This window comes from Martes martes (genome assembly GCF_963455335.1).
Source record: "Martes martes genome assembly, chromosome: 8".
Lineage (NCBI taxonomy): Eukaryota > Metazoa > Chordata > Mammalia > Carnivora > Mustelidae > Martes > Martes martes.
Window position 1 is genome coordinate 8,674,069 of NC_137895.1, and position 24,387 is coordinate 8,698,455.

Genomic DNA, 24,387 nt, shown 5'->3' on the forward strand with positions numbered 1-24,387 from the left:
AAAGACAATCTTGAGCAGACATCCCACTGAGCACAGAGCCTGACACAGGGCTGGATCCTCCAACCCCCAGATCATGACCTGAGCCAAAATCAAGAGGCCAACACTCACCCAACTGAGCCACCCAAGTGCCTCTTTCCAAACACAGTGAAATAAACTAAACTCACTGCTATCATTCTCCCTACCATCCACTGTCTCCTTCACCCCTTGTAATCTAGGTCCATAAATGAATGCACAGAATTTGTAGCAACCGACAGTGCAATGGGTCAATTAGCATCTTCTGAGTGTTACCAGCACTACCGGAGCATTGTAGTTTTTTTTCATTCTGGAAAATATCTGAACATGCAAAGCTGGGAAACACTGGTTAGCCAACAACGTATAGGCATTCCACAACTGCACTAAAACCAACTTAGTGATTATGGAAAGAGAGATGGCAAGAGATGGGGTGGGTTGAGCAGAAGGAGACACTACTTAAGAGTAACAGGGCTGATAAAGGAGGTATGAAGTGACAAGAGAGCAAAGAGGAGTAAAATGAAGGGATGTATGCTAGATTTCCAGTCGACAAACATTCCTTCTTCCATTTTGGTTGAGAATCAAATTAAACCAATGCTAGTTCAGTGAACCAATGGGAGAGTAATAGATATGTAACAACCTTCAAGATGTAGAAATGTACACATATCCGGAGGCTCTTTTGGGTACTCCTTTCTGATCTTATCCCTTTTACTGGTTCAGCATCTGGGCCTTCAGAGACAGATCAGCACTCACCTCAGGCAGTCAAGCAAGAGGTCACTTCCTTTACTCCGGGCTCCTACAGATAAACTTAATGAGTCACCACTTTCTAGTTCTACCTGATATCATTAGCATAGTTACATGTACAGTGACAAGCACCATTCTGGTTTATGACTCATCTTCTTTGAATGCTACTATTTTGTTTTGTTTTGTTGAGTATATTTGACACTGAATGGCATACTATAATGCCTTTATGAATTCAAATATACAGAATCACATCATTATTTCTAAGATCATTTCTAGAAACGCAATATAACCTAAGAGTCTGAGGCTGACATGTCACAGCCTATTAAGTCAGCGTTGGCCCTGTACCCCCAGACCAGCTTTATAAAGCATACCGCTGTGCTAGCCATCTTCTCCATGCGCTAAATGTGCTCCTTTGTGCCTTTGCACAGGCTGTTCCCGCTGCCTGAAGTGCCCTTTTCTTCCATGACTTACTGGGAGTGCTTCCTTCCCTTGAAAGGCTTTCTTGACCTCCAGCTGTATTGATGACTTTCCTTCCCTCCTGCCCCATCCCTTGCAATGTCTATCACAGCTTTTATTACATCAGATGGCACTCCGCTGTGCCCAAGTCAGCCTCGCCCATGTGGCTGTGCACTGCTTGGGAGCAAAGATCTCTTCTCATCCCATTCTTGTAGTCCTAGCTTTTGTTTTCTTTTCTTTCTTCCTTTCCTTCCCTTTTTTTTTTTTAAAGATGTATTTATTTTGAGTAAGAGAGAGAGAAAGGGAGGGAGGGAGAGGGCACGCAAAAGCAGAGGGCCAGGGAGAGGGAGAGGGAGAGAAGCAGACTCCCCGCTGAGAGGGGAATCTCTCTCTCAGACCCCTCCCCACCCCCACCTCCGGCCTGCAGGGCTCAATCCTACAACCCTGAGATCACGACCTGAGCAGAAAGCAAGAGTCGGACGCCCAATCAACTGAGCCACCCAGGTGCCCCATAAGATTTTAAAAGGAATAACCATTCTGATCATTTCTACTAATAAGGATTAAAAGTATACACATTAAACTCTAAAATAAGATTTTCAGACAACTTAAAAAATTTAAGAACAATATTCTTTCTGTAATCTTCAAATGTTTACCGATTTCAACTAGAAATTTAAGAAAAAAAGAACTTGGAGACAATTTAAAAAGGGAAGCTCCACCCTGCCCCCATATATTTATTTAAACTGTTAGAATGACTACTTTTTTTGGAATCACTACTTCTTAAAAATTCTATTTTTAGTTCTCTTTCCTAATTTCATTTGAAAAATACTTATGAGTACCTACTATGTGCAACTTACAGTGCTAGATACTGGTTATACAAATGTGAACAAATCAGACAAGGTATTTTTACTCACATAGGTATGTTCTAACAAAGAAACTACACAAATTACTCATTATTCCATTACAATTCTGTTAAGTGTTCTGAGTGTTTAAAAGGAGCACATCTAAGGGCGCCTAGCTGTCTCAGTGGGTTAAGCCCATGACTCTTAATCTCAAGGTTGTGAGTTTGAGCCCCACATTGGGTGCAGAAGTTACTTAAAAATAAATCTTGAAGAAAAAAAAAAAGAGTACATCTAATCTGAGGTGGGGATGATTAGGAAGTCACTAAAGAAGTGACACATAAACTGAGCTCCGAGGATTGAGGAAGCATCAACTAAGGTCAGGTTATGGGGGCTTCCAGGCTATGCAAACAGCAAGTGTAAGGAGGAGACCTTGAGTGAAGAGGAAAATGCATTTCAGGAACCAGAAGAGGGTCAATGTGGTGAGAGTTCAGGCAGCAAAGGGGAGAGTGACGGGAAATGAGGCGGGGTCTTCACTGGGTATTCAGAGAACCTGAGAGACCAGTTATTTCTCTTCCTGAAGTTTATACTCCAAAAGGGGGATGGCAAGGCTTTTGGGACTCATCAACAGTTTTAAATAAGGGACAAGTAAGATCAGATTTACAACTTGTTTTTTGAGTAAATGTTTTACATTTGCGGTATAACATACAGAACAAATACACGTTTTAAAAGATGATTCTTGCTGCAGCTTCAACAATTCTCTACTTACAAAAGAGAACACAGAAGTTCTGAAAAGCTAAGTAATTTATTTGAGGTCCTCAAATGTTTATTGAGGTCAGAGCGGGTACAACATGGCAGGCACAGTACAGTGTGTGCTTAGGGATGCAGAGATGAATACAAGAGTTTTGTGCTAAAGAAACATACAATCTAGTGACAGACGTAGAAACGTGATATAGTGCAGTCATGCTAGGAATGAGTAAGATATAACGGAGGAGAGAAAAATTAAATCTTCTTAGGAAGCATTAATCATTTTATCTCTGTGTTAAAGGGGCATTTTTTCCATACTATTACAGTTTTTGAATTTTCATTCATTCCTGTACTTGGAACATGGTACGGATTCAAGCAAACGTCTGCCATACAGACCAATCAGGACTTTAACTTCCAGTGCGGTGCCTTTCCAAAACCAACTGTGCTCCTAACTCTGGGAGAGTATGCATTAATTTCAAGGAGCTCTTTTGAAGCTGCTTTCTGAGACAGTTTACAAACCACAAGAGAAAATAAATCTCATTAAATTAAAGCCAAATTTCATTTCTGACCCAACCTGAAAACCCATAATAATGTCTAAACAGTTATCATTTTTTAATCTTTATTCAACTTTTTAACTATCACCAATGGGCACTAACAAACGTTTTAAGTAATCTCTGTGCCCCCAATATGGGGCAGGACCCCAATATCAAGAGTCACATGCTCTACAGACTGAGCCAGCCAGGTGCCCTAAAAAGTTATTTGTTATTTTTGTTTTTTTTTAAGCTTTTATATCTTAAGTAATCTCTATACTCAAAGTGGGGCTTAAACTTACAACTCTGAGATCAAGAGTTGCGTGCTCCTCTGACTGAGCCTGCCAGGCACCCAAACAGTTATTTTTTTGTTGATATCTCTCTCTCTTTTTTTTTTTTTAAGATTTTATTTATTTATTTGACAGATCACAAGTAGGGAGAGAGGGAGGCAGAGAGAGATGGGGAAAGCAAGCTCCCTGCTGAGCAGAGAGCCTGATGCGGGGCTCGATCCCAGGACCCTGGGATCATGACCTGAGCTGAAGGCAGAGGCTTTAACCCACTGAGCCACCCAGGTGCCCCCTCCTTTTTTTTTTTTTTTTTAAATCGGAGCTAGAACTCATGACCTGAGATCAAGACTTGAATGCTTAACCAATGGAGCCACCCAAGCACACCCCAACAGTTATTTTTTAAAGCAAATCTTCAGAAGAAATGCTCCTATGAAGACAATCAAGAAAAAATTCCATATACTCCTCCATAATCCATGATCTCTGAACTGAAATGACTTACATTTTAGTTTCTATTTAGAAAAATATAATGTAGAACATAAAATAAGATATAAGGTAACATTTGTTCATTTATTTACAATATTTATGGACTGCCTACAACAGGCCAGCACAGGAGCTGTAAGGGATGCAAAAAATGAGCAGGACAAAAACCTGCCTTTGGGAACTCATAATCTGATGGGGGAAGCCAACAACACACAACTCAGGACAGTGACAGCTGTAATTGAGCAGGTACACACAGATGAGAACACAAGAGGCTGTGCACGGCTGCCATGAGTTCTAATTCGTCAGGCGCTGATTTCCATTGGTCAGTACCCATGCCGTGTTCAAGATCAGTTTTTAAAATACTTGAACTTTACCTCAGATAACAATGCAAAGGCGTAAATATTTTAAGTACTTACTTTATAAAAAACAGCAACACACACAAAAATAAGGATAAAGGGTCAGAGGAAATGGTGAGAAGTGAGGTTTTGGGATACCTCGAGATTCCCGAGCAAGGAAGGTCACCATATTTGGATGAGGAGCTGGCTGTAGATAAGGGGAATAGTTATCAAAAGGCTAGTGGCTGGAATTACCTAGGAAGAGCTAGGTATAGCTCTCGAACTATGCTGAGGACGTGGTTTAGAGTTGTGTTGTCCAACACGGTAGCCATTAGCTACCAGTGGCTACTGAGCACTTGAAAAGCAGTTAGTTTGAATTCTGATGAAGTGAAAAATATACTCCAGATTTCAAAGACCCAACATAAAAAAAAAAAAGTAAAACACCTCCATAATTTTTTCTAGTGTTTACACGTTTACATAAAATAATTTGGATATACTGAAGTAAATAAGATTTTATGAAAATCTATTTCACCCTACTTTTTAACTGTGGCTACTAGAATATTTATGACTATGTATGTGGCTCACGTTTGTGGCTCGCATTCCACGTCACTGGACAGTGCTAGTCCAGAGCGCCTGGAATAACAACTAAGGAGTTGAAGCCCTCTAGGCAATGAAACACCGCTGAAGGTTTTCAACTTTAAGTGCCTGTGGTCGATTTGGGGAGGGGGCAGAATATGTAAACAAGCGCCGTTTCAGGAAGATCAGTGCGGGGGCAATCTGGAGGGTCGAGACACTGGAGGCAGTTGTCAATGTCAAAAGGCTGGCAAATGTCAAAGGGTAAGCAGGCTCAGCTGGAAAGTAGACAAGGTCTTTAGAAGCCACAGGCCGGGTGGAGAGAGGAAGAAGAAATCAAGAGCAGGGGTTGGTGAGCAAAGAGTAACAGCGGCAGGCACTGGTCCCAGCCTGTGCTTGGACAACCAAGGTGCACTGCTCAGTGGACTCAGCAAGCTCAGCCAGTCTGGGTTAGATCTAGGATGCCTCAGAGGGCTCCCAGGCAGGGGTACACTTCAGAAGGAGAAAAGGCTCGGTGCCATCTTCAGCTTTCTGTGTGGCAAGACTCCCGACAGTGAGATCAAGTCCCAGAGAAGGTAGGAGGTAGAAGGCAAGGCTACCAGGAACTACAAGAAAGCAATACATTATAAAAACAAAATCCAGACTCATAACACAGCCAACAAATATTTACTGGCAGTTTATTGTACGCCTGATACTTGGCTTGGCTCTGGAGACATGGGAAACAAAACAGACATGGTCCTGAATCACAAATCGTGGTGAGAGCTATGAAAAAGGAACAGGAGCTTCTGAAAGACCTGACCGAGGCTGGATGGAGTAGTGGAAGGTCATAAAGGAAAGTGTCTCTGAAGAAGTGACAATTTAATCTGAACCCTGAAGTCAGGTGGGTAAAGATTAAGGAGGAGGCGGGGGAGGAACAGTCCAAGCCAGGAGAGTGGTATGTGCAAAAACCTTAAACCTGCAAAAGGCTTGGTATAATTCAAGGAATTGAAAGAAAGACCAAGTAACTGGGATATCCAAAAGGGGGGGGGTGTGGGCCATAAAAGAGATGAGAGAAGGTTGGAGAGGGAGGCAGAGGCCAGATCTTACTGAGCCTCAAAGGATGAAAAATAAAATCCCAAACAGGCCTCAGTGCAACTGGAAGCCACAAGGGCTTCTGACCAGAGAAGTGGTCCAAACCTGACGGTGTTCTAAGGACTCCAATTACCTACGCTCCGCTCAGACTACTGAATGGAAGCCAGCTTGGCAGCAAAGAGGGTAGGAGCCAATATTTGTAGCTAAGTAGCAGGATTCCAGGTCTGGGATAAGAGAGTTTATTATACGGCTCTCCAAGTGCTCCAGGGTTCCAAGCAGGGAGGCGGATGGCATCACCAAAAAGTACAGAAAAATCTGATGGAAGAGCTGGTTTAGGAGGCAAAGTTAAACAAAACTTTAAACATACTGAGTAGGAAGGCACAGTGCATTCCAGCAGGTAAGTACTGATGTTGTTTTGGAGTACAGAAGAGAGATCAGGCATGGATATGGAGGTTAGCAGATACAAACGTGATAGATAGTTTTAAGTCCCCAAAGTAAATAACATTTTTCAGGAGTAGACAGAGAAAAACAAAAGAATAACAAACAACAAAAGGAGCCTAAGTCTGTTTGTTTATCTCTGGGATAAAAGTCAGGAGGAAGGGGAATCAAAAGGAATATAGTATGAGGATGTTTTTTGGGGGATGATGGAACCACTCTGTATCCTGATTGTGGTGGTGGTTACATGAACCTATACACATGTTCACATTCATAGAACTGTACACATATTAAAAGCTAATGTGACTTATTTTTTAAAGGGGGAGGGTAATCAAAAGGACTGACTCCTGCAGGGAGACATAACAGGATAAATCTGAGAAAGATGCTCTGGGACTTTTAACCATTAGGTAACTGGCAACCTTGGAAAAAAGCCTCACTAAGGCTGGGAGCCAGGCTGTAAAGGTTCAAAGCATAACTCGAGCAGTGAAGGAAAGCACTCAGTACAGCCTCCTCTTTTAGAACTCCGGAGGTGAAAGGAAAAACAGAATGGCACATAGCTCAAACAGATAAGGAGAACTGGGAGATTTAGCAAACTGGCAGAGCCAACCTTCCACACCACGAGTGGCTCCATTCCAGCATTTTTCTAGAATACGCATTTTGCACATGAACTATTCACTTTCTTATTGTCCCATTAAACTAAAACTGTTAAACCCGAAGTCGTTACATTTTTGACTGTGCTCCTTAGTCAGCTAACATTTACTGTGTTCCTACTATGTGCCAAGCACTGTCCTAGATACAGAAGTGAGCAATGCCTTGTCCCTAGATGAGCACACGGCATTTATCACAATAACAAGGTCCTGGGGGTAGAGATTTGCACAAAGCACTCCGAAAGCCTTGCCCTTCTGAATTGAATGCATTTGTATTTATAAGAATGAAAGAGGGAAGAAATGAAAACAAAGCTGGGATGTAATTTTGTAAAAATGTTCTTAATTTCTAAAAACTAAGAATGAATTTAATTTAATACTGACGTCCTAAGTTAGGCATGGGCAGCCTCACCATCAGTGGCACTTCTCATTTCTTCTCCTGTCTACTTTTCAGTGTCCTTTCTGCCTTTCTTCCTCAGGATAAATTAGGAGGCAAAATGGAGTAAGTGCAGGCTTTGAAACCAGACAGACGCGAAACTAACTAAACCCATCCCTTCAAGTTCCTAGCTGGGCAGCTCTTGGATAGTCTTTTTCCTAGTCACAAAACAGTGATGACACCTACATGGCAGACTTGAGGTAAGGATTAGAAAAAAAAAATACAGAGGCTGGCATATTAGAAAGCAGCGAATGTTGGTTAATATTTTTACCATCATTTGAACAAATAGTATTGTTCTTTCAAACATTTTTAAGTGCTTCTATTTGATTGAAGAAGAAAAAATGTTTTTCAAGGGCACAGCATGTATATGGTACTTTAGAAAAGCAGCTTGGTAATTTCTTCTTAAGTCCTATCAGAAACTATTCTGCTCACATAATGATGTTTCGGACAAGCACCTAAAAACAGCCAGGAACCAAGAAAATATAAAGGCAGCTGTTATCATCATTGCTGTGTCCAAGTGGGACAAGCCAGTAGCTTTGTGTTCTGGATCCCTTAGTGTAGGTACCTACTCCATTCACATCCCTCCCACGACCTACCTACAGCCATACAGCACGTTGCAGGGGTGCAAAAAGTTCTGCTTTTAAAGAGGCATTTATGCAACACTACCAAAACAATAAATATAGTTTCAAAGCAAAAATCACTGATGCCTCTCCAAATCAACAGGAAGCTATCCTCCACTGAAATTTCCCACAACTATGAAGGAAATAGCCTCTACTCTTAAACTTTCACAAGATGCTAAGATGCAAGATGTTTATACACCTTATTTCTGTACGCTTAACTCCTGGGAGTGGCGGGGCGAGGGGTAGGAAGGCAACCCATAACGTTTTATTCACTATGGAGAAATATCTTTGGCCAATTCTGTCTTGCATAATTTTGCTTATATTGTAATACAAGTGACCACCTTGAAATTCGTCTTATTCCTCGCACAATTTCCAGCATAGATGCTGAAGACTAACTAATAAAACAGTCGAGAGATACATGAGAAAGCAAGGGACCTTAAAAGACAGAGACCTGTACACTGTCCCTAAAGAATTGAGGATGGGCTGGTCCTTACTTAAGACACCTAACAAGAAGATACGGTTACTGGGTGTCCTCAGCCACTTTAGGGTACCTGGCCCCCCGCTGGCTAACAAACCCGCTAGTTTGAAGCTAAGGGGAGCCAGCTCAGGAGGACACAGGAAACACCCCTCGTGCCGTCTGGTCCCATTTCCTCGTGGCCAGCCTGAATCGCCTCTCGAAGGTGGCCACGCCGCAGGGCTCTAAGGTGAGGGGTGCGACACCCCCCCTCACACACCCCCGGCCCGGATTAAGCAGGGGAACGCGTTCGCGCTGTCACGCAGCTCCCGCGCCGGCAGGGACCGGGAGGCTCGGAGGCCTGACGCCTCCCTCTGCACCACCCGCCCCGCCAGGCAGGGGGCCCGACGCGCCTCCGCGGGGGCCCCAGCTCTCCGCCGCGATAGGGAGCGCCTCGCCGCCCCGGAGGCCCCCCCAGCGACGGGAAGCGAACCCGACTCGACCAGCCCACCCGGAAGCCCTCCCCCAGCTCACACCTGCTGGCGCGTGACGCCCGGAGCCGCGCGCGCCCGCCCGCCTGCCCCGGCCCTGCCATTCCGGGCGCCCCTTCTCTGCGCGCGGGACGTGGCCCGCGTCCCTCCCCGCCCCGGGGTCAAACCCACCACACGCCCGCCCCCACGGAGCGCGAACTCAACGCCGCCGCCCCCGCCGGGGCCCGCGCGCGCTCCCGCCCCCCCCCTCAGGCCCTGTCCCCGCCGCGCGCGCTCACTCGCGAGGACACGCACACGCTGCGCCTCAGCTTGACAGGCCGGCCCGCGCCGCGCGCTCCCGCGGCTGTCCTCGCCCACCCGGCCGCCCAGCTCTGACTGGGCGGTGCGCGGGGGAGGGGAAGGGCGGCAGTGGCCGTCGGTCCTCACTCACCGCCGAGCCGCGCCGGCTCCCAGTGCGCGGCGTTCCGCTGTGAGGCGATGCGCTGCGATGCGCGCGGTCCCCGCTTCTCCGCAAGCAATGGAGGCGACGTAGTAGGGGGACTGAAGGGGCGCGGGGGGTCACTCCCTCCCGCTTCACCTCCCAGAAACACGGGGACCCCAGAAACTAAAAACAAAATAAACAAACTTTCCCCTCCGCCTCCCTCCCCCAAAACCACAACACAAACACTCGGGAGCCCGCCCAGAGCCCCACTCCATTGGCCGCAGGGAGGATGCTTCCGGCTCTCACTGGCTGACTTTTGTGCCCATCAAGCTGCGGTTCCGCCCCTCCAATTCCTCGCCGCTGCCGTCGCCCCTCATTGGTCAAGTGCTTCCCGTTTGACGAGCTAGGATTGGCTGAGCTGCCTGCGCCAATCATTCGGGGACACACCCCCTCAGCATCCCAGAGGCCGCTTCCTTGGTCGCGGACGCGGAGAGACGAAGGGGAAACTAGAGCATGATGGCGGCCGAGCTCACTTGGCGCAACCATCATCTTTTTTCTTTTTTTAGCTCATTGGTGCCTCGCCCTCGCGCTGTTTCCCCTGAGCTCCTCTCTCCATCCAGTACTGCCTAATAACGGAATCTATACGCGCCGGCTCCTTGATTTATCCCCTTCGAAGTGCTGAGTGTGGGCTGGCTGTGCGTCATTGGACTGTCAGAATGTCACTCTCTAGTCAAATCTTCAAGCTATTGGTGGGGCAGTCAGAAAACCCGTCCAACAACAAGGACTAGTGCCATTGGTTTGACTCCACAGAGTTCTTTCCTGGTACCTTATTGGGTAAATAAGCGCGTCCGTCAGCTCTGGATTCTCTGCGCTACGGTTAATCGTTTGCTGAGAGTTTGGATGACTCTGGTCGTTTGGCCCGTAGTTGACGATAATAATGACTGTCGTTTATTTTGTGCCTGCTTTGTGCCAACTACTGTTCTGGGGTTTTTACAGGGATTTTCTGGCTAAATCTGTGAGTTTTACATTCTCTGAGTTTTCCAGATAGAAACGAAGGCTCTAAAGAGATGTAGGACACCTTCCCAAGGTCACCCAGATAGGACGTAATTGGTGAACCCGGCGTTGGTCCTAGGACCGTCTGACTCCAGAGCCTTCGCTCTTTTAATTGGTTCCTCTTCCTTCAGAATCTTACCTGACAGCCAACGCAGCATCTTCAAAATGTGTTTATTCCGAATGCAAGTTCCCCCCATCAGTTTCTGTAGGTGACATTGTGAGAGACTAAAGCCATGGAGAGGTTGTCATTGCCGCCACCGCATTCTCCTCTACGGCGCCCGTTCCTCTCCACCCTAAAGTAAACCATCTTGGTGTTTCCTGACCAGAAGCCCATCTACTTCTGTGTTTATTTTCTCAGCTTTATAAATGAACATTTCTACCATCCTTGTGTGCCAAGCCTACCTCCTCAACCCTCACTCATCTATCTCCAGCACACTCTTTGGAGAGAGACCTCAGAAAGAGAGTCTAAAGAAAGATAAAGAGTAAATTGCTTTAGAAATAAATAATTTATTACATGCAAATGGCACAGCCCTTCAGCTCCTGGGAAGCTTCCAGAGTGGCCCCTGATGCAGTGCGAGACGTGTGCTCCTGGCTCCTCGCTACTAGATTCTTTCTCTGTGGCAGCTTTCAGGGAAGTGAATCCAACATTCCAGCCAGGGGAGGGCAGGATGCTTAGGACCCACTGCCAAAGAGCCAGCCCCAGCCTCTGGGACTGAAATGATCTCCAGGAGCACAGCTCTGGACTCCAGCCTGCATTCCGTCTTGGGTAATTAACATTTTACCATCCCAAATCCCCATCCCCTGTAGCTTCAGTGGGATCACCGCCCTTGTTTCACTTCCTGATCCAAGCTGTTGTGTAACCTCGTTGGCACTGCTTTAGTAATAAAACAACCACTGTAACACTGTAATGCTCAACACTTAACAGATTTTCAGCAGAGGAAGACAAGGCATTTCACAAACATCAATTAAGATTAAGTGGCAGGTAATTCCTGGCAACTGCCATAGCAGGACAGAAGAAAGATCATGAGTCAAATTCTAATAAAGGTCCTAAGAACCTGAATCCTTATAAGAACATGCACATACCCCATCCTAGCATTCCATTATGGGGATTCTGAATCAGAAGACACAATGAATGAGAAATGTTCAGAGTTCAAAACCTTTCTTATCTTCATTTGGATTCTTTGTAACTCTTTTCACCCATAAACCAGTGCTTGGTTTTACAGTTAATTGTCAAACACATCTGTCTGCCCCCACTTAGTTGTAAGTTTCTTGAAAACAAATGGTTTCTTTTTCATCTTTGTATCCCTTAAATTGTTCTGATTATAAAAGGTCCCCAAACAAATAATTATTCAATAAATGTTTATTGAGTCTGCCAGCACTTTCCTAAGGTACAAGGGCTATACAGTTGAATAAAACACCTCTGCCTTCAGGGAACCTTCAAGTCTAGTGGGGGTGGCCAAAAGATAAAAATCATCACAGTGCAGGTGGCTTGGAAGGACACGGGAGGAACATAGGACTCAAACTTGGCAGGACAGGGATGGCTTCCCAGGAGAAGTGACATCTACAAGGAGAACTAAAGGATGAAATGTGGTTAGCTGACCAAGGGACTGATGATGTATGGTGACCTGCAATGTTTTCTCTCTGTGCGCAGGGAGCAAGAGGGGACTATCCAGGAAGGGCCAAAGCCAGTTCTTCCTATAATCTTTTTTTAAAATATATTTTTAAAAGATTTTAATTATTTAGCTGACAGACAGAGATCACAAGTAGGCAGAGAGGCAGGCAGAGGGGTGGGGGGAAGCAGCCTCCCTGCTGAGCAGAGAGCCTGATGTAGGGCTCGATCCCAGGACCCTCAGATCATGACCTGAGCTGAAGGCACAGCCTCAACCCACTGAGCCACCCAGGCGCCCCAGTTCTTCCTATAATCTTGCTCGTGAGGGCCTTCAGCTATCCATCTGCTCCGCCTCATTGTACTTTCCCTCCCAGGAGAAAGCAAGAAGCTGCAACCCCTGTCGTATTTGCCCACCTGAGAACAGGAAAATAATTTCCAAATAAGATTGCTGTTTTTCCAACAATAAAAATCTTTACTGAGTAAAGATTTCAGACAGTACAGAAAGCTTTAAAGTGGAGAAAAAAGCTCTCTCAAATCCTTAGTAGCACCAACGCCTAGTAAGGAGAGTATCCAACCCAGACTTCTCATGGCTAGACCCACATGTAGATTTTTTTCTTCCCACAAATAGTGGGGTGTGGCTTAACATGTGCACTCTGGGAGCTCTCCTTGCTCAGAACTGCAGCTTTGGGTGAAACCTGTTCTCACTTTCTATACTTATGGGAAGGAGGCCAATAAATCAAATGTTTATTGTGGAGGCTGATGGTTTCAAATTCCTGTTGCTGGAAATGACAAATTACCACCTGTTACAGGAGTTTGGGGCTTGCTCAGGCTAGTGTAAAGTCAATGAATTGAGGGGGGTGGGGAGCCTGCCGTGCCCACTACCTTTGGGTTTGGGCTTAGGGGTTTGCTTTGGTGGTTGTGGAGTCAGTCCATGCCCTGAAAAGGCAGCCCAGGTCAGAGAATAACATGCCAGGATGCTCTCCTAAGCTGTCTTTCTCATTTCTTCTCTGTACACTACTTGGGGAAAATATTTTTTGTTTGTTTGTTCCAACTCACCCAGCTTTGAGAGTAAAAAAAACCCGTCAAGCCCTGCACAGTTGTATTTAGGCCAAGTGCAGTATGTTCTTGGAGTGCCTTACTATTCTTAGAGCTCTATATGTAGGGTTCTATACAGTTGGCTTTTTGCTGGAAGGGAAGGCAGATTTGATGAGTGATAGCTGCTTTGGATGGCTACCAAAAATGCTCTAAGCCATTCCAAGCAACAGGCCTTCCTTTCTTCCCTTGAGAGATTGCTCTGTGATCCCTGAACACATTGCATTGGCCTGGACAAAATCCAACGCAGCGGGAATTTCTGTGAACGATTCTGCAATGACCCACAAGCTCAGGGTGACATAGCCCGCTGGATCTGCTCCAACTCTGATTTCTGTGGCACAGAAGAACTCTGTCCACCCTTCACACTGGCCTCTCATTGCTATGAGACATTGGAAGTGTTTGTAAAGCGTTCTCCAGTTCTCCATTCGTATAACCATGGGAAGATCCCTGGGAAGGAACCTAATCCAAAAGACAAGAAGCCTGCTGACAGCTGATACTGCTTACTGGGGCAGTGGGTATGGCCAGAGCCAAGGCCAAGAGCAGTGGGGGAGGGGAACTTTCTAGAGGGTGCTGATTATAGAGGACGTGCTTAGAAGCATTTATTACATGTCTGGTAGCATTTATTGTAGAACAAAGCCCTTGTGAAAGACGCTATGCTACTTCTAGATCATCTCTGTTCTTATGACCACACTTCCTGAGAAACTTCCTGTGAAGAGTCAACCCTGGGCTCCTCCTGTTTGCTGGCCAATGCTAGACCCACAGGAGGCTCACAAGGGAACCAGAGGTGGCTGTTAATCATAGCTACCCTTTCATGAACACTTGCTTGCTGTGTATCAGACACTACATCGAGGGCTTTACCCAGATCGCAGCAGCTAATCTGCACAACCTTGGTTATCCCCGTTTTCCAGATAGGGAAACCGAGGCACTGAGGGTTGACGAATTTGCTCCAGGTCCTCGCAGATAATAACCTCGCAGCTGAACCCAGACATTCCGACTCCAGTGAGTAAGCTCTCTTCTTCGCTGCTGCTTTGCCCCAGACATCTACTTTGAGAATGCCACCGTGCAGCTGGGGAGACAACAGGCTTCCAGAGGGGCAGTTGCCCTCATAGCCGTCATTAGCTTAACTCCATGCTCCTTTCTCCTACAAACTCAGAGAAAGAGGTGTGCCTCTTCCTGGCTAACTTACTGCCTCCAGTGGTCCTTCCTCCGCATCCCAGTTGGGAACTGGCTCTCCTTCCACCCCCTTCAAAGCAGCCTCCTTTCTTCCTGCCCTTTCTCCCTCTGCTTCTTTTTCTCAGCCTCTTAAATACTGACCTGAGGCCATCTCCACCGGTGCCCCTCCTTTAAACCTGGTCCGCGCACTCTTCTGACACTCATTTCTCCAAGCTCATCTATGACCTCTTGTGGCCAAGATCCAAGAGCCTGTCTCAGTTCTTGTTTCCATGGCTTCATCACTACGTTTTACTCCGAGAATCTTCTCTTGGCTTCCCAAAATAGCCAGCTTCCCTCCTACCTCTACAACTGTTCATGCTCTTTTTCATACCACCTCTTTCTCTAAGCTCTTTCAAAGGAGTCTGTCTGCTCTTCTCTCCTTATGTTGCCTTCGGGGGGCACGGGGTGGGGGCGGGGAGTTGGGTCATTGTCCTGCCTTCACCCCGAAGACTGCGATTGTCATCTCCCCGTCTCCAGGCTTCATTAGGTAGCCCACCCGCCTTTCACCTTGTGCAAGTCACGTGCACCGAGTGGCCGTCTCCTCCCTTCTAAAATGAATATATTGAATCAAATTTGCTCTTCTAGACTCTAAAACGAAACCTGAACTTTTCTAGCACATACCATGCCCAGGCAGGACCAACTATGTAATTTGTGGCCATGCAAAATGAAAGCATGGGGCTCCTTGTTCTGAAATCATTACAAATTTCAAGAAGGCAACAGCAGAGCATTAAACCTAAAGTGGGACCTTTCACCTTCTGAGTGTGGGGCCCTGTGGAACGGCGGAGGCTGGCTGCCCATGAAGCCAGCCCAGCGCCAGGCACTGTTCTCAGGATTTTATACGTATTAGCTTATTCAGTCCTTATAAAAACCTTAAAAGGTAGAATCAGATGAGGAAACTAAGGAAAATAGAGGTTAAATAACCGTCCAAGGTCACTTTTTAATTGGTGGAACTGAGAAAAATACCTGTTGCTGTTAAGAGGTTCACACATCCCTCCACACATCCCTCCTTCCTTCTGCACTGAGGTCTACACGTCCTTCACAGCTCAGGTCGAGCCCCCTCTCCTCTCAGGGGCATCTGGACCAGAGAAGTCAGGCCCACATCTCTATTCCCTCAGAGCCTCTCAGTACCCCGTGTACCCACTTGCCCACTGCTTACTGTCTAGAGGCTCACTGATAACCATTTCTACAAGTCTAGAGAGAAAACTTCTTTAAAATCTCTCTCCGCAACCTTATACCAGCTTATAGTAGCCTGCCTCACCCACCAGACTGGGAGGCCTTGAGGGCAAAGACTATATCTGAATCTTCACTACATCTCTGATGCTTATAATTCTTTTGAAAGAATCCTTTTTAGGCTCTGGACCTTTCCCTGGAATGCCTTGCCTCATTCTTCCCTCTCCCATTCACTCCTCAGATATTGGCTTAGAGATCACCTCCTCCTCCAGGAAGCCCTCCTTGACCTCCACCTGTGGGTTAAGTGCCTCCTCTGGGCTTCCGCACCCCCTGTACCACCCCATCATAATGCTTGCCTCCCTGTGTCCGTCTTCTCAACAAGGTTATGAACACCTCGAGGGCAGAGACCAGGTCTGTTTTATTACATTGCCTAGGTCACACAAAGTGTTCAGTAAGTTTGTCTGAACAAATGAATTAATAAAAGTAAGTCTTAAATACACGTTGGTTAAAACTCCAGGCTCTTTCATGGCTCTTATACAGGGCTGGGCCCCTGACGGATACTTACAGTGAAAACCAACAACGCCAGGATTTCTGTACAAAAGAAGGCTTAGTCGTAGCAGTCTGGTTAGAGCAGCGATCCGGTTGGTTCCTCTTGACAGAATAATGACAAAGTAAAGATCCCAGGTGTGACAGTGGGGAGTAGGCATTGGGAGCACGGGAGGCAAGTGTGTGGGGCCAGACCGTGGCAAACAAGGGCTTGCCAGTCCTATCCGGCCCCAGTGTGTTGTTGCATAGCCCATAGGCTAAGAATAATTTTTGTGTTTTTTAAATGGTTGGGAAAATTAAAAGAATAATATTTCATGACACGTGAAAGTTATATGAAATCCAGAAAGTCTCATTGGCATATAGCCACGCCCACTCATTTACATAGTGTCTGTGGGTGCTTCCGTGTTACCGCAGCAGCGGGTACCATGGGTCCACAAGGCCTAGAACATTTGCCCTCTGGCCATTTACAGAAAAGGTTCACCCACCCTTGGCCTCTGCTGTCTTACTCTTAGCCGGAGGAGGAAAAGCAACGCGCTGCCGACTGGCCACAAGGTGTCAGCATCTCACCGCGGTGCTTTTAGATGCTCCCCGAAGGACCCGCAGCCAGGAGTATGGGGCAGCAGTGGGCGCCTGGGCCTTGCCTAGGCTTGAGCAACTCCCAGTCCCAGTAAGGAGCCAGCCTGGGGGTAGCTGTGGAGAGCAACGGAGCTTGAAAGCTAGAAGAGGGGCGCCTGGGTGGCTCGGTGGGTTAAGCATCTGCCTTCCGCTCAGGTCATGATCCTGGGGTCCTGGGATCAAGTCTCACTTCGGGCTCTCTCCTCAGGAGGGAGTCTGCTTGTCCCTTTCCCTTTGACCTCCACCTCCCTCTCCCCCCACGCATGCCCCTCTCTCACTCCCTGAAATAAATAAATAAAATCTTTAAAAAAGTCTAGAAAAAAGTTAAGGAGGGTCTGGAGCCTACTTGAATGGAAGGTCCAGTGGCTTGCTACACATAAGCAGCCTTTTCTGGATGTGCTGCGTTTTTTTTTTGTTGTTGTTGTTTGTTTGTTTGTTTTGCTTGTTTGTTTGTTTGTGTTTAATTTGTATTTTATTATTGTATTTTATATATGAAGTGTTGTATTTTATATATGAAGTGTTTTCCAAACAAACGAAAATTGTCTATTTTACCCAAAACTATCCATGAAGAAAAGTTATGGTACATTTTCACAACCAGATACGACTGTGGCCCTCTTCCATGCCTGGAACCAACCAGCCCACAGAGCTGAGGTGAGGGGGGGTGTGACCGGAGCACATGGGGCCCTGCCAGGCAAAGCGGCCCTCACATGGCCTCCCTGGCAGGTTTTCTGCATCCTTCTTTCAAAACCTGGCCCTTGGAACTTTTTCCAGGTGGACGGGCATTGACCCCCACATGCCCACTTGTCACTGTGAAAGTGGCAAACGTGTGTATAGGGAGGGAGCAGGCAGAGTCCAGGTGAGAACGCCCCAAGAGAGAAGTGATAAAGCCCTCGCTCTAACACACCAACGGAAGCATGGGCTGGTAACTGAGCTACCCCAGACGTTAGCCACTCTGCTGAGCGCTTGACTCCCCAACAGCCTCTGGAAAGTGGCACCAAGATTATCCCCATTTTACACAGGAGGAAACCGAAGTTCCAGGTGGGAGGCAACTTGCTGGGTCATTTAGCTGGTATGTGGCCAGGTGGGGACTCCAGCCCCACACTGCCCATCCTGACCACTATCCTCTGGCTACCGTGTGCCTCAGCTAAGGTCAACGCAAACGGCCTGCCCCAGACCACCCTAAAGACCTGAGCTCCACCCCGGGCCTTCCTTGCTCACCATTCAGCCTCAGGCCAAGCTCACAGCAAATACGAGTGGAAGGAACAAATGAATAAAGCCTTCTAAATCCTGCAGTGAAGTGCCTTTCCTGGTCCAATCAGCCGACTTCCAAGACCTTCTGGAAAGAGATGAGCCATAGAGTCCAAGCTGCGCTTAGGAAAGAAGAGTCACCAGACACGGTTCTGGGATGTTAGCAGAGGACGGCGTGTGCTTCTCCCTTTCTTGTGCCCAGAGGGTCATGGCCATGGTGGGCAGATGGCCTGCTCATGTTTTCCCCTCCTGCTCTCCTCCAGACTGCTTATGCTCTTGCTGCAGTAGGTCCTAGCTGGTCTCCTATGACGTGGACTCCTATTCCTGGGGCTGCTTTTTCGTGGCTGCAGACAAAGCCTAACTTCTAGCCACTTCACTGGATGAAAACGGGTCTCCAGCTGGCTGTCACTCTGAGATGCCATGGGCACCACTCCAGATGGGCCCAGATAACTACATTCTAGCCCTTCCCGTGACTCGTTGGGGGGCGGGACACCCACTATTTTCTCACATCAAGCCCCTCACCTCCTTGTCCCATTCTTGTGTTAACAATTTGAAAGGAAGCAGGCAAAGTCATCCCCGAGCAGCCAGAGAGGCCTGGAGGCCTGGGCCCACCTGGTCTGGAGCCACTGGGAGAGGGAGACTGTCCCCTAGGGACACACGCTGAAAGCAGACCTCCCTGAGGAAAGGATTTGGTCAGGAAGGACTTGGGATAACTCAGTTCTTAGGAAATTAAGTAGCAGAGAGCAGAGTCCTGTTTGGCCTCCATGTACGGTCTCAGAAGTCGGGAACAAGATTGAAAGGGTCACGGTCAATTCTGGAGCCTGGGACACCATGCACGTTGACCAGCCTGGCTTGCTGTCTGTATCACGAGGCTGTCAAGTTTTCAATCACTCAACAAACAGGCACTAAGTAGATACTGTGGATACCCCAGTGACCCAGAGAGATGATGGGCAGAATGGGTACCTACCACCCTCTGGACGGGAACCCCAGGGACAGAATGGGTACCTCTCAGCCTTCACTCCCGTGTGCACCTGCTGCCTCCCAGCCTTCTCGAAGGCACCCAGTCTTTCAACCTTGGTCTGGCTCAGCCTGCTGAGCCCGGGGTGCCTGTTCTGCACCAGACCTTCAGCCACAGGAGTGGCAGGGCCTACAATTAGAGTGACAGCCACCGGGCCCTCCATGCGGGGCTGGGGAGCGACTGTGGCATGCAGCCGGATGATGAACTGTAGCCAGGGTGCCCGGCGGGGCTCACCTGCTGCTGGGGGGGCTTTGCCAGTGTTGACTCGTGACGTCCCAGCCAGCAGTTCCCACCTGGCCTGACGTGAGGAGCGTGGAAGTTTCTCTGCTCTCAGCCCCAGCTGCCTTTTGGGGGTGAGGACAGTGTTGGGCACACACAGGTCTGTCCAAGGGCGCTTTGCATGTAGGGCTCGACTCGAACTAAAGGAAGGCGAACAGATTGGGAGGAAACGTAACAGGGTGCTCTGTGGAGTAAGGCAGATGTGTGCACATAAACACACCTGTTCCGGGGAGTACAAGGCGGTGAAGAGCTGAGCAAGGTAACTAGAACAAGACGGAAGATGCTATTATGTCAGTCACAGAAAGCAAAATCGTTGGCAAATCAGCCACCTCTCTGGGCCAAAGCGTTCTGTCAGAGAGAACGGTTTCCCAGGGGCGTGCGCGTGAGCGCGCCGTAGAGAAGCAGCCTGGGCCTTTGAGGCTGCAGCAAGCAGCTGGGCTGCGGGGGCTTCATCCCCTGGGGACACTTGACAACATCTGGAGGTATTTTTGGTTGTGTCATTGGGAGAGGTGTTACCGGCATCGAGTGGGTAGAAGCCGGGGCACTGCTAAACATCCTGCAATGTGTGGGACGGCATCTCCTCCAACAATCTGTGGCTCCCACGTCTCACCGCCAGCGTGGAAGGCGAGAAGCCCTGTGCCAGAGGAGCAGGGCTCAGACCTGCATTTTACGTAGTGTGGGACCTTGGGAGAGCCACATACCTCCTCATCTGAGAAATGGGCACAGTAAGACCTGAGCTGCTCGTCACACAACTTCGTGAGACTCAATCCCCCATGGTCCAGGAAAGTTTTTTTAACACTGCAAAGGGCTCTTTCCTGAGCTTTTCTTAGTTTGAAAACTGCAGGTGACTAAAGCATCTGGCATGGTCACTGGCATATAGTAGGTGCTCAATAAATTAGAGAAAATCATCACAGTAGAAACAAAAAAGTCCCATTTTGCCTCTCTGTCCTGTGTCCTCCATATCTCAAGGGCCATCTTTTTTCTTTTTCCTTTTGCCTATCCATTCTATTAAGTTCTCTACAGGTAGAGGATAGTGGTGTTAGCAGAGGCTGCGTGGAAAGCACCCTTGAATGATCAGGGATAGGACTCACCATACACCCTGAGGATGGGAGACGCAGGAGACTGGGAAGTTTTGCCAAATCAAGGGAAGGCCCCAGCCCCATGCAGGAGTCCTGTACTTTCCGTGGGGCAAGATCCAGGTGGCAGCCGCCCCAGGGTCTCAGCCCTCAGCTTCCTCTGCTCACTGGAGGTCAGCCCACCCAAGGAGCTGTGCAAGTTGTTGGCACTCAGCCTACAGAAGCTGGACCCAGAGTGGGCAACTTGGTGGTGCTGCTGGTGGTGTCCAGAGGGCCGTTTCCTTTGTGCTCCTCTGGGAGCCCCTCTCACGTTACCAGCCCTGCGGAAGCTGCCATGTGGGGACCAAGGGCACGATGCACCCTTGAACTTGCCATCCATCTGAGGATGCCAGACGTACCCTTGAAATCTGATGAGAGAGAGAATGCTTCGCGGTGTGTGTGCAAATGCTGGAACAGGGAGCAGTTGTAGTAAAGACTGCGAAGCCCAGAGGCAGAGCAGAGTGGGCTGGAGCTGGGACAGAGGCTTGAAGTTTAGTGCTTCAAGATCCTTAGCAATCTTTGCACCACTGTCCTGTCCCAGGCCTCTCAGGGCTGGAGGGGGTCAGGCGCCATCTCGACCAAACCTCTAAAGGGGATGGGGAGACAGGCCAGAGGGGAGGTGCCCTCCCTCGGCAGCCAGAGCTCCTCCCACTACACAGCATTGCTTCCTCGTGGTCTCCCGCCCCCTTGTTTCTATGAACAAAGTGGGAACACCCCGTCTTGGCACCTGGGGAAACAGGCAGAAAGGCAGGCCTGGCACCAGGCTTCAGTGACTTGGTGCTTCTAATCTGGATCCTCCCACATGTTAGGGCTGGGGAGGAACTGGCCCTGCTCTGGGTCAGAAGAGGGGAAGGGGAGACAGCAGGCCAGCTTCTCTGGGAGGGAGGGCAGAAGAAGCCTTTGGGGAGAACCGTTAGGAGCTGGTCCCTTCCCTAAGGCCTCCTCCCTTGTCCCCAGAGGGGTCCGCTCTCCCCACCAAGGGTGATCTTTTCCCCTGACTGCCATTTGCCCACTTGTGTCTCATACTGTCAAGGTGATGGCCCTGAGCAGAGGGGACACCCTCCACAGCGTGGTTTTCAACTTCCCTTTCCTTCCCCTCCAGGACAAGCATGTGCCACAATGCCAGCACTTCCCAGGAAATATTTAATCCTCAGAAAAGGTCAAGGAGGTGGGTCAGGGCCCCCTGCCCTCCCCACCCCCCCACCCTTGAAGCTAGCCTCAGGATGAAGAGAGGAGCCCCCGGGAAGTGGGCTCACCCTTCCTTTCCTCCCCCACTGCCAGAGGCCAGGTTCTTCCCCCACAGCCCCACCACACCATCCCACCTCCTGGTTCACTTCTGTGGCCCCAGTGACCTCCCCCAACCCCACACATAGGCCCCTCCTTCGGGTGCTGCGGGTGCTCCAGGGTTTTGCAGAAGGAAAGGCACAAAGACAAGTTTGGTTCAGAAGAGGCTGGAAGAGGCCGCCTGGTGTTGCTTCCGCTGGGCCATGTGGCCCCTCGGCTCCCTGGTGGCTGTGATCCCCCAGCCGTAGGCTCGCAGAGCCTGCAGTCTGGCAATTTCTGTTGTCCACTCAAGAAACTTCTCCTCAACTCTTAATCTCAGGAAACAAACTGAGGGTTGCTGGGGGTAGGAAGGATGGGGTGGCTGGGGGATGGACATTGGGGAGGTATGTGTTATGGTGAGCGCTGTGAATTGTGTAGGACTGATGGATCATAGACCTGTACCCCTGAAACAAATAATACATTATATGTTAATTTAAAAAATTTAAAAAAAAAGAAAGAAATCTCTCCTCTGACCCCCCTGGTCACACAAGTGGGCAGGGGTGGTGGGTGACTTTAGGCTGCTCTCCCTGGCCTGGCCTTGTGGCAATTAGGCCAGGCCTCTTTGGGGAGGTGAAGGCTCCTAGATCCAGCCTGACTTTTGTCAGGAGGCAAAGGCTGGTTTCCGAATGAAATGTAACTAGAGAAGGCACAAAAGTCCTGGCTGGTGAAGGGGCCTGAGCGCCATCTTGGGAGGAAGCAGGGAGGGAGGTGGGAAAGGACAAAGGCCCTTGTCTGCAGCGCTTAACCTCCCATCCCACTCAAACCTCCCACCCTCGGCCAAGCTCTCTCTCCCTGTCCTGGGCTGCCAACCAAGGTACTTTATTAAAGGGAGGGAGCAGCCTCAGGCAAAGGCACAAGAAAAAGCCCCATATGTGTTTGCAGTGGGTGACAGCCAAGGAGGTCCGGACCGCTGGAGCGGAGTCTGCTGAGATGGTGGGAGGGAGGGGAAGGAGACCTCAGTGTGAGGGCTCTCAGAATGGCAGGGTCAGATTCTGCCCCTGGCTGAGGGGAGGCTCGGACTTCATTTCACTCCAGGCCTGGTACAGGAGCCTGCAGAAACCGGGCCAGGAAGGCCATAGTAGCCGGTGCCCTAAGCTGTCCTCGCTGCACCTTCTACCTTGAGTGCCGAGCCTAGGTCAAGACTGGCTCCCTGGCCCAGAGTCCATCCGTTCTCTTCCTTTATATCCCACCAAACCTCTTGGGGGATCAGGAGCACCAGGAAGCCCAGGGAAGGAGAAGTCAGGGAGCTGGGGCTGCCCTGGAGACCCCATCACATTAGGCATGAAGACACAGGCTCACCCCATCTGGGGACCTGCAGGGCTGGCCCAGTGGAGGGAGGGGGTCTGGCATAAAGGAGAGCAGACACGAGTCAAGCTTCCACTTCATGTAAACAAGAAGGAGTGTCCCCTGCCCGGCCAGCGACAGTCTTGCAGGGGTGTGCGGTCATCTTGAGATGCTGCAGACTTTCACGTCTGGGATTGAGGGTCCCTGAGGCCAGGATGGAGGCTGTTGGGCAGGAAGCAAGTGAGGGTCCGGAGTGCAAACTGGTGCAGGGCTTGACCTGAATTATCCACAGGGCAGGGCCGGGGGCACCCATAGGTCCTCCCCACTGCTGGCCCACAGCTCAGGAAATCACGCAATTTCTGGCCTTGGCGGGACTGGCACTTGTTTTACCTGCAGAGACAACTGATACAGGCAAGGAAGACGTAAGTGAAGTGCTCAGCGGACTCGCCTCCCCCTCCTCTCCCGTGTTCTGCCCACACCTCAGATTTAGAGGCTGGGCTCACGGTCTCCCCCGCGAGCTGCTGATCTGGGGTCAGTAGGGCCCCCAGGAAAGCAAGAGGAAACGTTCTCCCTGTCTCGTCCTCTCTGAAAGACAGTCACTGTTTGGGGTACCAAGGGATCTGCCCCCTCCTGACCTCAGCAGGATCGGCAGGGAAGGATCCAGAATCCCAATCTACAACTATGATCAATGACTTAAAAAGTCTTTCCAAGAGGTGGCTTCCCAGTAGCCCAGACTCTGTGCAGCTGCCCTTACCGCTTACCAAGCACAACAGACCTTCTCTCAGCTAATCCCCAGGGCAGCGGCTGCAACGTGAGACGGTGCCACCAGCCCTGCTGCACAGCTGAGGGCAGCGGGCCCACCGGCTCCCCGAGCCTGTCAACACCAGCACCAGCCTCGGCTCCTTCCCCCACACAGGGACCCTGGGAAGGGGTCACCTGGGTCAGTAGGCTGACAGCGAGCCAGGCAGTGCGGCTCAGATGACATGCTTACAGGGGTGGTTTTAAGACAGAGGAGGGAGGGAGCACGCTTCATGGAGGGGAGAGATGGGGGAGAGAAAGCTGTTCTCCAGGCCAGAGGAGCATGCTTCCCCTCTCCCCAGGCCCCTTCCATCCATTTCCATCCTTTCAGCCCCAAGTGGAGGCCAGTGGCTTCTTTGGCTGGATTTCTGCTCCGGGAGCTGCAGAGGGAAGGGGGCGGGGGGAGCTGAGAGGCAGACACTGACATTTCTGGCCCTCCAGGTGTCAGGCAGCTGG

General features: G+C 49.2%; 2 protein-coding genes across 4 annotated transcripts in view; both read right to left on the reverse strand.

Moving 5' to 3' along the window:
- Nucleotides 1-10,246, reverse strand: part of TNRC6B (trinucleotide repeat containing adaptor 6B) — a 247,289-nt gene extending 237,043 nt beyond the window's left edge. Inside the window, exon 1 of one of the 3 annotated variants that reach the window (XM_080811162.1) lies at nucleotides 9,876-10,246. In XM_080811162.1, coding sequence (XP_080667288.1) covers nucleotides 9,876-9,946 — 71 coding nt within the window. In that variant the 5' untranslated portion in view covers nucleotides 9,947-10,246. Of the gene's footprint in view, nucleotides 1-9,578 lie in introns of all 3 variants that reach the window. The other 2 variants (XM_080811163.1, XM_080811164.1) reach the window with 2 other exon arrangements.
- Nucleotides 10,247-21,648: 11,402 nt separating this feature from the next.
- The window catches only part of FAM83F (family with sequence similarity 83 member F), a 34,141-nt gene continuing 31,402 nt past the window's right edge, over nucleotides 21,649-24,387 (reverse strand). The window contains exon 5 of the mRNA XM_080811320.1: nucleotides 21,649-23,535. Within this exon, the coding sequence (XP_080667446.1) occupies nucleotides 23,474-23,535 (62 nt within the window). The 3' untranslated portion in view covers nucleotides 21,649-23,473. The remainder of the gene's footprint in view (nucleotides 23,536-24,387) is intronic.